Source organism: Fringilla coelebs, assembly GCF_963513975.1.
Source record: "Fringilla coelebs genome assembly, chromosome: 3".
Classification (NCBI taxonomy): domain Eukaryota; kingdom Metazoa; phylum Chordata; class Aves; order Passeriformes; family Fringillidae; genus Fringilla; species Fringilla coelebs.
In genome coordinates, this window is record NC_140030.1 from 77,802,556 (window position 1) to 77,815,068 (window position 12,513).

The 12,513-nt window shown below is 39.7% G+C and overlaps 1 protein-coding gene across 9 annotated transcripts in view; it reads right to left on the reverse strand.

Annotated features, from left to right (window-relative positions):
- MAP3K4 (mitogen-activated protein kinase kinase kinase 4) overlaps window positions 1-12,513 on the reverse strand; it is a 62,361-nt gene that overhangs the window by 2,583 nt on the left and 47,265 nt on the right. For 8 of the 9 annotated variants that reach the window (XM_084201907.1, XM_084201903.1, XM_084201904.1 and 5 more), the window contains 4 exons: window positions 10,957-11,148; window positions 10,282-10,352; window positions 7,995-8,111; window positions 6,451-6,610 (listed from right to left, as the gene is read on the reverse strand). In XM_084201907.1, the coding sequence (XP_084058033.1) occupies window positions 6,451-6,610; window positions 7,995-8,111; window positions 10,282-10,352; window positions 10,957-11,148 (540 nt within the window). Of the gene's footprint in view, window positions 1-5,450; window positions 5,563-6,450; window positions 6,611-7,994; window positions 8,112-10,281; window positions 10,353-10,956; window positions 11,149-12,513 lie in introns of all 9 variants that reach the window. The other variant, XR_014616000.1, reaches the window with a different exon arrangement.

Consider the following 12,513-nt stretch of genomic DNA (forward strand, 5'->3'; position numbering starts at 1 on the left):
CCTTGGAAGTTGCAATGGATAATAGCTGAATTCACATTTAGATCTTTAGCTGTGAATTAAGTTTGGAATATAACAGCATTAAAGATGTCCTGGTGGGTTTGTGCTAACATGAAGTGTACTGAAAGTTGACAAGTGTTCAAGCAAAAAAAAACCAAAAAAAAAAGCAGTATGGCAGGCAAATTAAACAGCTTTCCATACAAGCTTGTTACAAGAAACGACTCCTTCAGGAGTTCCAGTGCTTCTCCTTGTGAGCACTAAACTCAGAAGAAGTTCCTTCCTGGCAGAGGCCATTGCTGTGTCCCTCCCACTAGTATCTCTTCAGTTCTTCTGAGTCAAGACAGCTGATTTCATACTCGTCAATAAAAATAGTGTGGCCAGCAGGACGAGGGAAGGAGCATTCCCCTGTACTGGGCGCTGGTGAGGCCACACCTCAAGTTCTGTGTCCAGCTCTGGGCCCCTCACTACAAGAAGGACATGGAGGTGCTGGAGCGTGTCCAGAGAAGGGCAACAGAGCAGGTGAAGGGTGTGGAGCACAAGTCCTGTGAGGAGAGGCTGAGGGAGCTGGGGGTGTTTAGCCTGGATTAGAGCAGGCTCAGGGGTGACCTTATCACTCCCTACAGCTGCCTGAAAGGAGGGTGTAGCCAGGTGGGAGTCTGCCTCTTCTACCAGGCAACCAGGGACAGGAAAAGAGCAAATGGCCTCGAGCTGCACCAGGGGAGGTTCAGGTTGGACATCAGGAGGAATTTCTTTACTGAAAGAGTGGTCAGGCATTGAAACAGGCTGCCCAGGGAGGTGGTGGAGTCACCATCCCTGAAAGTGTTCAAGATACAACTGGGCATGGGACTCAGTGCCATGGTTTAGTTGTCTGACATAGTGGTGGTCTGTCCAAGGTTGGACTCAATTTTGGAGGTCTCTTCCAACCTTACTGACCCTATGGTCACAGCTGACTTACAAAACAGAGTTTAGAGCATTTTATTACTTATACTACCAAGTGCCTACTCCTGTTGCACTTCCAGAGTAATTTTTGGAGGAGGACTACCATTAAAATAACTTGCTATACTGGCAGCTTACACTAGAACAAACTTCCCTGGCATAGTTAAAAATCTCCAACGGGAATCCACAAGTGGCTTCAAGTCAATTGCTCAACAGAACAATACAAAATAAACCAAGTGGTTTTGACAACCTGTGGTTTTCTTTCATTCAACATCCTGGCAAAATAATTGTTTTTACATCAATAGAAAACAGGTAGAGTAGAAGGAGCTCCTTATATCAGGTCACATTCTGCACTCTGCAAGTATCACCTGGCAGAAATAGAGCTTCAGCTGCAGTCTTTCTTGAGAAAAGATGGATAGTGTGCACAAAATTGCTCACCTACTCTAGGAGTAGGGAGACAGTGGGGATTTCACTACACATAGCCTCTTCCCATGTCATGCAAAAGTTTCATTCAAAAATGGCTCATCTCAATAGAACTTTCCAAAATTTCTCACTTTTGTTCCACCTTGAGTAATACAGGAATTCTTGGCTGCTCCTCCTTTGTGCTAGTCTTAGTTAACAGCCTCTTCCCATTCACTTAGTCAGGCATCCCCAAGATATTCATAAAGAATACAAAGAATCCTCAAAGAGTTCAAGTCAAAAAAAGGCAGTGCAGGTCAATGATGCCAAAACCCTGCCCGTTTCTCAAAGGACTCTGACTATTCTGACAATAGTTGGTAACTATTTAGTCCAAGAGGTGTCACATAGAACTGTAATTGATGGATGAGCAAAATCATTAACAGAAGAAAATTCCAATCTTTAGTTACTGTAGACTTTTACAAGTCCTGAAAGAATTAATGTTCAGGGAATACAACTCATCTCCACATTGTGTGCAATGGGTTTCCACTTCTGGCATTCAGATGTTTGCACATCCTCCAGAATTCTCTCACTGGATTCTGCAGTTTACCATCAGTGGGACCTATGTTCAGAGTCACCCTGCAATCACAGGTGTGTGTAATGGAGTTGGGTAGACCATCCCTCAGCTCCTTGAATGAAAGATCCAGAAAGACACAAAGCAGTGCAAGAAGGCTGCTTGATGAGACACTAAGTATGGGCAATGCATTAGCAGAGTGACAACTTCTTCCTTTGAACTGTCAACTGCTTTTCCAATGTTTTCAAGCAGTTGCTTGCCAGATTAGAAAGTAGGTGCACTTAGCCTAAAAAAAGAGCTTAGGAAAAACAGTCCTCACTAGCAAACACTTTTCCAAGGATGTTCTGGAAACCTGTTTCCATTCCTCAAGAAAGCAACATGAGAATTTCACAGAAGTTTGCAACTACTACTGTGGATGGAGTCTGGCAGTGCTGAAGTGCAACAATCTCTCTTCTGACAGAATTTAAGCTACTGGAATAGTTTAGTTTATTACAGTTCAAAACCTTCTTCCCAAGCCTTGCAAACTAGACTTTATACCTTTTAATAAAAATTAATGACAATTTAGCCTAAGTGTTGCCATGAAAGCTCCTGTGAGCCCTTTTCCTGAAAGGCCTTGGAACTGTCAAATGGAATAAAGCACTGAAACAAAGTTTCAGCAAGAAGCCAGAGACAGTACTTGAAGACTCGTGTTGCAGACACTTTCTGTCAGCTTCCATTGCTGTGGGATCACTGGAGCCTGCTTTGTAAACTGGAGGAGTCTTTAAAAGCAGTAAATGAAACCTGCACAGATGCAGCAGGACCCATAAAGAAGAGCAGACAAGAGGTCAGTACTTTGAAGACACCCGATGCTTTTTCATCCTTGACAGTTAACACTGCTGGGAATGGAACAGAACTCCTACACATCCACATGGTAAATAGGCAAAATAAAACCAAAGACCATGAGTTAAATGGCTGAAAGAGACTCCCATCTGTTCCTTCTCTCCCATTACACATGCACTGTCTGAAGCACCACCACTGGATGCACTTGGCAGGAAGTTGCCCAGTTGTGCACAGCCCTCCTGCTGTTATACCACAGCTCCTCCTGGGCACACTGTGAAGAGACAGTGTCAAAAGCCACATTCCTCCCACAGCAGCCAAAACCTAAAGCATTTAAACTCAACTTTCATGCCCTGTACCTCTGCCAAATCAGCCCCATAGTAAGTACAGTGAAAATTGCACAAGCATGATAGTCCAAAGGTTTTGGTGGAAATCCTGTGAGTCCATGGAGCAGTACAAAAAGCCCCACTAAAGGCTGTGCTGTAATTCCAGAAAAAGAGGCAGCTCAGACATTCCACGGCCAGTGCTTAAGCAGTGCAGCAGCCAACTTCATTCAAGAAACAAGCAGGCCAAATGCTACCCTTGGGTGAGAAAATCAGGTTCCGCATACTCTTTTTCTCAGTCTCTCAGAGAGCATGACACATGCTCACAGTCCCCTGTTGCAGTTTTCCAGCTCTTGCCAAATGACATTCCTTCCTTTGTGCTCATCAAGCCCTGAGCTTCACAAGGTTTTGAGCTAACAACAAGGTTACAAGAAGACAATACTACAGTAGCAGTTTGATGAAGACTTTTTTGTATAGAGCATCTCATTCGGGGTTTCTGATTTACTAAAACTGCAGATACAATCCTTTCATTTTCTGTATTCATTGAAGGAGTCTTCAAGAACATGCCCTTCTGTCCTGAAGAGAATCCACCAGGCATTGCCTCATTAATTCCTCTCAATTCTGCACTTCTGAGATCACACCTTGAGTGCTGTGTCTTGTTTTTAGACTCTCCAGCACAAGAGAGACAATGACACACTGGAGCAAACCCAGGACAGTGGCGTCAAGAAGTTCAGAGGGCTGGTGCACCCAGTGTACCAGGAAAGGCTGCAAGATGGATTTGCTCAGCTTGAAGAAGGGATGCTCAGGAGAGTGTGTGTGAGGGGATTTATTGCTCTTTTCAGCTGTGTGACGGGAGGATAGCAAGACTGTGGAAACAGACTTTTTCCCTCAAAGGCACACTGTGAAATGGTCATGCAGCAATGGACACAACAGCAACCTTTGCAGACTCCAGGGAGATATCAGGAAAAAGTTTACCCCGTGGGGATAGGTCAGTCATTGGAACAGGGCATCTCCATCCCTGGAGATAAACATATATCTCACCTCAACACTGTCCTGAGCAATCTGATCTGTCCTGATATTGGATCTGATACTAAGGCTGGCCCTGTTTAGGACAGAGGGCTCAGAGATGTCCACAGGTTCCCTCCAGCATTAAACATTCCATCATCCTGCATGACTGACCAGAACAGCTTCCTTACAAAAAGTGAAATAATTCTAACCAAGGCAACTGGGCTTAGCCACAGGAATTAAAATTCAATACCCAGAATAGAGATTTAAAAAGTATCACAAGAGACTATCTCCTGCTACAGACCAGCACCACCTGCTTTTCTCAATGATGCAGACTAAGCAAAAGCAGTGCAGCCAAATGTAATAATCAGCCCTCCGTCTGCCCTCACCACCACAGACTGAAAATGTTTTTGGCAGCTGTATCTTGCTTTGTCTTTTACCCATATAGAGCTGGATGCCATAATAACATCTGAAAGACAAAGGTGGCACAAGGGGACACTACTAACCAAAAGTATTTTTGAGCACAAGGTACTTGCAGACACCAAGTACAGGTATCTTGCAGGATACAGATAAACTATTATTATAAGAATTGCTTATCTACTGCTAAAAGAAATAGATCGACAGTGATGTTAAACAAACTGGCCATGAGAGATCTAGTATAATCTGACAGCAAGATTTTCATTGGAAAGTAGTTTTAACAGTCTGAATGTCACTCTTCCCTATCAGAAAAATAAGAGTACCAGTCTACCCAAGAGATAAAATTAAAATTAGAGTGTTCTTTACTGCTGTTAGCCTGAAAACTTGGGGATGCAATGTTAGCATAAAGGAAGTCAATGAGCAAAAGATTTCCAATGCATCAAGTAACCTTTATAAAAATAGCCTCTGTGGTCTGTCCTTATATTCTGCCATGGAGCTTCAGGAAGGTCTATACACAGATGTGCCCTGCAGTGACCCTCTGTTACTCTCAAGAAACACTCCAACATTTGACATAAGGAACCTGTTGCAACAGAAATGCTCTCAGGTAGCACAACATTACAGTTCTGTTAAGCAGCTTTTGCCAGTCCATGCATTTCCCTGAAGAGCAGAAGACCTATCTGGAAACATATCCAGATACCAGCAATGACACTGAGCAGCACAAAAGAAATCCCTGTCAGTCAGCTTTGGATTTGGATCACAACGAGCTTCCAGGAGCGCATAATCCAGCTAAGCAGAACCTGGACAAGGAATGATCAAGAAAAGGGCAAGGAGGGAACTGTGAAAAGCACAAAGGGACATCCACAACTGGAGAGAAACCTTTGGTGAGGAAGGAGAACCAGAAAAGGTAAGATTGCTGGGGAATGGGAGTGAGGGAGAGTGTTTTCTAGGAAAAAAAAAAAGCCAAAACTGACTCAAGAGTGGCCTACCTGGGTGGAAGGCCTCTGGATCGTAGATAGTTCTTTTCCCAAATGAGAAGCACGAGGCCAAAGGACCAAGAGCAACTGGGAACCTCCTACACTGCTGCGGTGATTCAAAACCCTGTGAGCAAGAGGGACATAGAAACCCAGCATCGTTGGGTTGCACTGCCTTGTCACAAAATGAGCATTCACAGGGCATATTGTGTGCATCGCTTCCCCTACCTTCGCCTAAGTTTCCTGCCATCGGTGAGCCAAATATGCCAGACTAACAAAACCAAGATAACCAGACATGGAGGATGTTGTTGGAAGGCGCAGAAAAAGAAAAATGAACCTGAAATGAGGACTGACACTGGGTATCTTAAATGCCAAGCCCAACCCCCCTTTGGTTACTGCAGTTTCAGTCTGCTAATTACGTACGCAAATGCTGACAGCCAGGCACGAGAAGATATGTATGGAAAAAACACTAGATAAAGGGATATCCTAAAATCACTTAATTTCTTTTAACAACAGTTTTGTTACTAAGTTTAATCAGCCATTCATCTGAAATTCCAAAACTCTTTGGGAAAATGGAATCACAAGGAAAAGTTCTGATGCACAACTCTAGCACTGTACACTGCCTGTCAGCTCCAGAAAACACCACTTATTTGCACAGACAAGAAGGAACACAGCATTACATAACTCAGTACATTAGTGCTAAAAATGCAAGGACTAATAACTGAGTTTAGATAAATCCCCAATAATCTTAACAACCTCTAAAAAAACTATATAAATCATGGGCAAAATTTATGAGTTTGAAATGACAATTGTGAATGTTTTTTACGATCTACACATAAAAGAAAAAGCATGAAACTATCCAATGGCTTGTAAACTGAAAACTTAATAGAAGGCTTTACACAAATAATGGCTGCATAGATAATGCATTCTAAATATGCAAATACATGCCCCCATCCTCCCCCTGCTCTCATCTACCACACTGAAACAACAACATTACCTTTTTGGTCAACATTACCTTTAATGTCTCGATGAACAATACCATGTTCATGTAGCACATTGATAGCAATCGTGATCTGCTTTGAGTACAGCCTAATGACATGCTCCTGAAGGCCCAGTTTTGATACCTCCTCCAGAGTGCCCTCATCACAGTACTCCATGAAGATGTACATTTCTTCCTGTTTTGGGAAACAAACCAGATTTCATCTGGTATAATTTTTTTTATATTATAAACACTGACTTAAGATATAGTTTTCCCTAAATCCTTCACTGTTCATGAAATAAATAAAGTATCATGTAATGTCGTAATGAAAGTATCACTTACCATGAAATATCTAATATTCTATTGCACAGCTATAGAAACTCTCTGCTACATGCCTATCTGCATCATTTGTACATAACTGATACTATTTGGTGGTATAAAAATACAGTGCTTTGGCATCAAGCAAATGACGCTTTGGAAACCTTGCAGGTGTATTACACAGAAATTTATAGAGATTCCTTATTTAGAGAAGTGGCGGGAAAAAGGGCACAAAAAGATGTTTTGGGCTTGCTTTTTTATCCTTTCTCTCTGTCTCAGTTCCTGCAGTATCATGTGCTGACTGCTTGAAATGGGCAAGTTTTTTGTTCTTTGCTGTGGCTTGAACAAGCATGCCAACTCTAACTCACTTTAAGGAAAAAATTAGGTTTCTGCTCCCGCTCTGTCTCCAAGCCCAGTTGATTTCAGACAGACTGAATTAATATAAAAAGATGGCAAAGACACCAAAGACACTTAGAATCTAGTCCAAGAAATCAATGACCCAGTGGCACAGACACCCAAATTTGTGTCTTAAATAGAGAACTGCAGAAAGCAGCCTATGTCCCCTTCTAAATGAGCAATGGGTCACCAAAACTTTTTCCATATTGAGCAAACCAGTCAAATCCAAACAGCAAGACATGAGGACTTGAGACTCAAAAGTGGGAAGAGCATGTGGAAAGCAGAGAGTAGAAAGAAGTCGGGTATCCCAGCACACAACTCTGGAATCCAACTCCATAGAAAAATACACTTCATTAGTTCTGCTGCTCAAGCATGAAAACTTGCATTTTCCTTTTGAAGAGATGCTAGCCAAATTCCAATACTTGTCTGGAAACAAGATTTAAATGCCAGCAGAAGATTTTTCCAGGAATCAACATGATACAATACAAGTACAACCTTTGCTGCTAAGAGGGACAGGTTTTAGCCTGTCTAGTCTTTATCTACATACAGGAGCTACCACACCATATATGATACAACTTGCTTTTAGACCAGTTCAACAGAGTAGCAGCATAGAATAGTTCCAGCATTACTCACTCTATTCACTTATTTTAAGCCTCCTCTTTTTATGTACCAGTTCCTAAAAGTCTCTCTTAACTATGTTTCAGAGACCTCAATATCCAGAGGAAAAAAGACACACTGCTATTCACAGAGATAACCAGACAAGATTAACTAGAAGATTCTCATGTAAAAACCTCCAATAATACAAAGCTTCTTAACATTTTCTCTCTGCCTTATAAAAAAAGGCCCAATAATTTATGTTTTCTTACCCTGTGGAGCTCCACACCAAAATAACGAACCAGATTAGGGTGTTTGATGCCTTCAAAAATCTTCAGTTCATCAGCTGTTTCTTTGATGGTTTTGTGATCATTAGGTTGAAATCTTATCTGCAAGAAAGATTTGTGATTATTTTGCTGCTATTTCAAATTATGAGGAACAAAATAAGCAAACAACCCATGCTAAAGTCAGACACAACAAAAAGCTTTTTTGTTGTTGTTAAATAGCACTATCACACAAAAAACCCCAAATTACCCCTCTCCATCTCCAAGCAAACAAATAAAACACACTAAGCTATTTCTGGAAAATTACCTACAACTATGATGATTTAGAAACTTTATAAGAGCAAAATTATGTTACTTAAATGTGTCAATACACTCATGTGCATATATATATCTCTTCTGTGCTTGCCTTCCAGCTTAAGTGTGGTAGACAGACACAATACAAGAGAATCTGAAAGCAATGTCAGAGAGAGCTATCATTCAACAAAGATTTTTTGCCAGGTACTTCATCACCAGAGAGTCTAAGTGATCTCTTTGAGGGGTTTATCCACTAAGAACAAGGCAGCTGCAAGGAAAAGGTGTGGCACGAAAAAAATACAATCAAATGTTTTGATGAAAGAAACAAGTTTTCATTACTTCTACAATATGCTGTGATGGACTGTTCAGTGAGGAAAAACATTATCAGGTGTTCTGAAAAACTGATTTAAAGCTTCTAACCATGCAAAGATAAGCAAGATGGATAGCAAGTTATGGAAGATGCTACTTTTACCAATACTGTTAGAAAACAGAAGCTTCATTAACTGAGTGCAGGACAACTGCTAAAGAAATAAATGCACATAATTGCACTGAAGGAAATATTGCCCTCAGTTGCTAGGATGTTATGATTGTTACATTCTGTGTAACAATTCCAGGATACAGTTTGTACTCAAGCAGTGGTATAATTAAATACACGAAGATTACAAAAAGGTGACAAATGACATTCAAATATTTTACATATTCCCTAATGCATAGTTGCAATACTATGCATTTATGGTAAAGCTTGTCCACTATAATCTGAAGTTATTTTAATGACACTGTGGATGAGGTAATACAACCACAGTGTCATTGGTGCAAGGGCAGGGTAATGCAGTGCTCTTAACCAGTTAAAAAAAAAAAATCAATAAATCTAACTTTCCCCAAGTTATACTGAAAGAAATCCAGAAAAACCTTTCACTTGGAAGTTGCAAACAGTTTTCATTCAAGCCTAGTGAAACAAACACCTCTCAAAGAAGATCTATTTATGAGCTTACTTCAGCTTCTGCTAAAGAGCACACACATGCTGATCTGTAAACAGCACCTGCACCTAGAAAGCAACTCTGAATTACAGGAACAGAATGCAGCTGATGGGGGGGAAAAATGTTATTTTATCAGGAGAAAAAAACATAATGGCAACAAAATCTCAAGTGCTGGTATTAGTCAGTGACTGAGTATGGTACAAGAAGTTAAGTACAAGCCCAGTCTTGCTTTTCTACACCTTGGAGGTCACATACATATTGTGTGTGTGTCTGTGTGTGTGTCTGTGTGTGTGTGTAAGAACTGGCTCATAAAATGTAACTGCTGCAACGTCCAATGGCTGTCACAGTAACTGCTGTGAACACTTAAAAGTTTGCAGTTGTCTAAAGATGTAGAAATGCATTAAAACTAAACAATAATTTAAAAGAAAAACAACCACAAGGTGTTGTAGGGGAAACAGATCTCTACGCCTACACAGCTTTACTTACTTCTATCCTGAAAACTAGATTTTCTGTACCCACCAAGTTAGTCAGCAGTTTTGTGACTCAACCTAACTCACACTACGGGAGAAGCTGAAAAACATCTGATGTCACACTTCCTATCTTTTGCTCTAAGGAATGAAGAAAAAAGTAATAAAATATGAGAGGAAACAGTGCAAAGTAAAATATAAATTTGTGTGCAGTCTTCACTAATCTTTCAAAATTATTTAAAATCTCTTAATGGATGTTCACATATATTAAACATTTATTTAAATTCACAAAGCATTCTATGAGATCAGTGAAAAAGAATTTACATACATTTAAATTGAAAATTATAAACTGAAAAGCAACTTGAGGAAAAAGTGCTAACAGCAGCTGTGGCTACTTGAAGAAACAATTTGTCTTACCATCATTTACCCATTAGCTAATAGCAGTGTGCAGAAACCCCCTATGCCTCCTACATCCACCCACATTTGGTTTAGGAAAAAAACAAGGGCAGGAGTGATTCTTGTATTCACAGTACTCACTTCCTTCATAGCCATCAGCTCTCCAGTGTCAACACTGATACAAGTATAGACCTTCCCATACTGGCCTTCACCTGCAAAGTCAGGGTAAGGAAAATTCAGTACATCGCCTTCAATAAGCAACAGGTACATCAACTGCAGTGAGGAAACATCACTGCTTTTAATCTTTCTTTTAATTTACAACTCCAAGTAGCTTTTAACTGTAACAATACCACATTCAAAGCCCTGAATTCAAGCTGAATGAAAGTAAAAATATTAATCAGCTAACCTGAAAGAAAACTTCTCAAGAACAAATATTTTCCCCCAAAATCCCAAACTAGAGAGTAAAATATGATTATACAGGGGAAACAATAAGATTGGTGAATTAAATCCCAGAGTTCCAACTAATTTCCAAATGTAGAACTTGAACATTTAATAGGTTTAAACACACGCAGGTAACACAAGATAATCCTAACCAAGTCCTTCTTGTTTCCTGTGATTTGACCAATGAAACGTCAGTGACCTTCTACATTAAGAAAATCCTAGCCACAACAGTATTTTGTATTTTAACATTTTGATTTCAATAAAGCTGACAATACCTATGCAGAGACCGAAGATTTTGAAACACAGTCTTTGATTTCCTTCAAAAATATGAAGTTTGGTACTTTAGCTAGATAAATGAAAGTATAAAGAACATACCAATTTTGTTTCCTCTCTGCCACTTGAAAGTCACTTTTCTCAAACCTACGTGCATGACATTATCATAAGATTTCGGTGTGTCACAAACTTGGCCAATGATGTTCTTCCTTCTCATCTCTCTGTATCTCCTTTCTTCAAACAACTGAACAGACTTTTGAACAGCTTCCATCGGGGCTTGCTTGGAAGCAGTGTCTAAAAAGAGCGATGAGCAATTTCCTTGATTGAGAAATATTCACCGTTATATTTTGTTATCTTTTGATATCACATGAAATACCCAGAGTTAAAAGAAAACTATTTTGTGAGTCTAATTAAAATGTAGGAAAAGAATAAGACATTTTAACAATCACATATGAAAATATCACTTATGAATCACATACAAAACCAAGATAAAATGAGAACAATTCTACTTTCCTAATCATCTCTTACTTGATTCAAAGAAATCACATTTATGAAATGCAACACACTTGTTTGCATTTGACCTGTAACTAACCTCTGATAGCAGAAATATGTTAGGGTCATAAAAGCACTAAGGAAAGAAGGTAGGTAAGGTATGGTTCTTCAAACATATGAGAGGTTTCTTGAAAGAGCCATGGCATCTGTTATTTCAAAGATTTAGATGTATTAGAAACTCCAGCTCTCAAGTCTTATCATGAAACAGCATCCTAGTGAGTGAGACCAAAGAGATCTCAGGGCAGTGTTAGTTCATCCCCTCCTAGGAAAGCACAAAAATTATACATCTGTCACTGTTGACACCAATAGCCTAACCTGTTCCTGGCAGTCTCCAAAGGACGGAGATGATACTCCCAAACTATATATTCTACTCCCCTACCCATAGTTAATACTAGTTCCTCTATACTAAATATGCCTTGCTGTAATTTTAAATCAAAATCTTTTTCTTATTCACAGTGGACAGTAAAACCAGTTCCCATTACAGCAATCTTCTAGAAATTTTCAAGTTTTCCCTCATTCATCTTTTTTAGTTTAGACAAACTGAAATTCATTCAGTATTTATGTTCTAACTTCAAGATTTCAAAATAAGAATTTGTAATTCTTCCTGTGTTCTGTGTAAGACACATAAGGAGACCAGTTTCCAACGTAACAGAAGCGTTTTTCTCACGTTTCCTGGGGTTCTACTCTCACATTTATGTTTGCCACAATATATGCAAACAAACTTCACATATCGATCTGACAGTACAGGAGTGTCTGAAGTGATCAACTTACTTTCATTTTCATGAAAATCAGTAAGACAGAGAGAAAGGGGCCCCACGATAGCCTTAAATTTAGGAAACAGGGTGTGATCACACACTATTAGACATCCAAAATAGGAAAATCTCACACTGGGGAGAGATCTTGGGAAGTGAGAAAGTGCTTCCTACTATCATAATTGGGCACTGAATAGGGACAGCAAACTTCTGCAATTTCTATATAGTAATAAATGAGCACAATTTTATAGAACACTGGTAGCACCTTTCAGAAACTGAAAAGAATTAACTTTTATAAAGTTTAATTACTCATACCTTGTGACTTTGTTAGCAATATCCCATACCTGCAATCAGG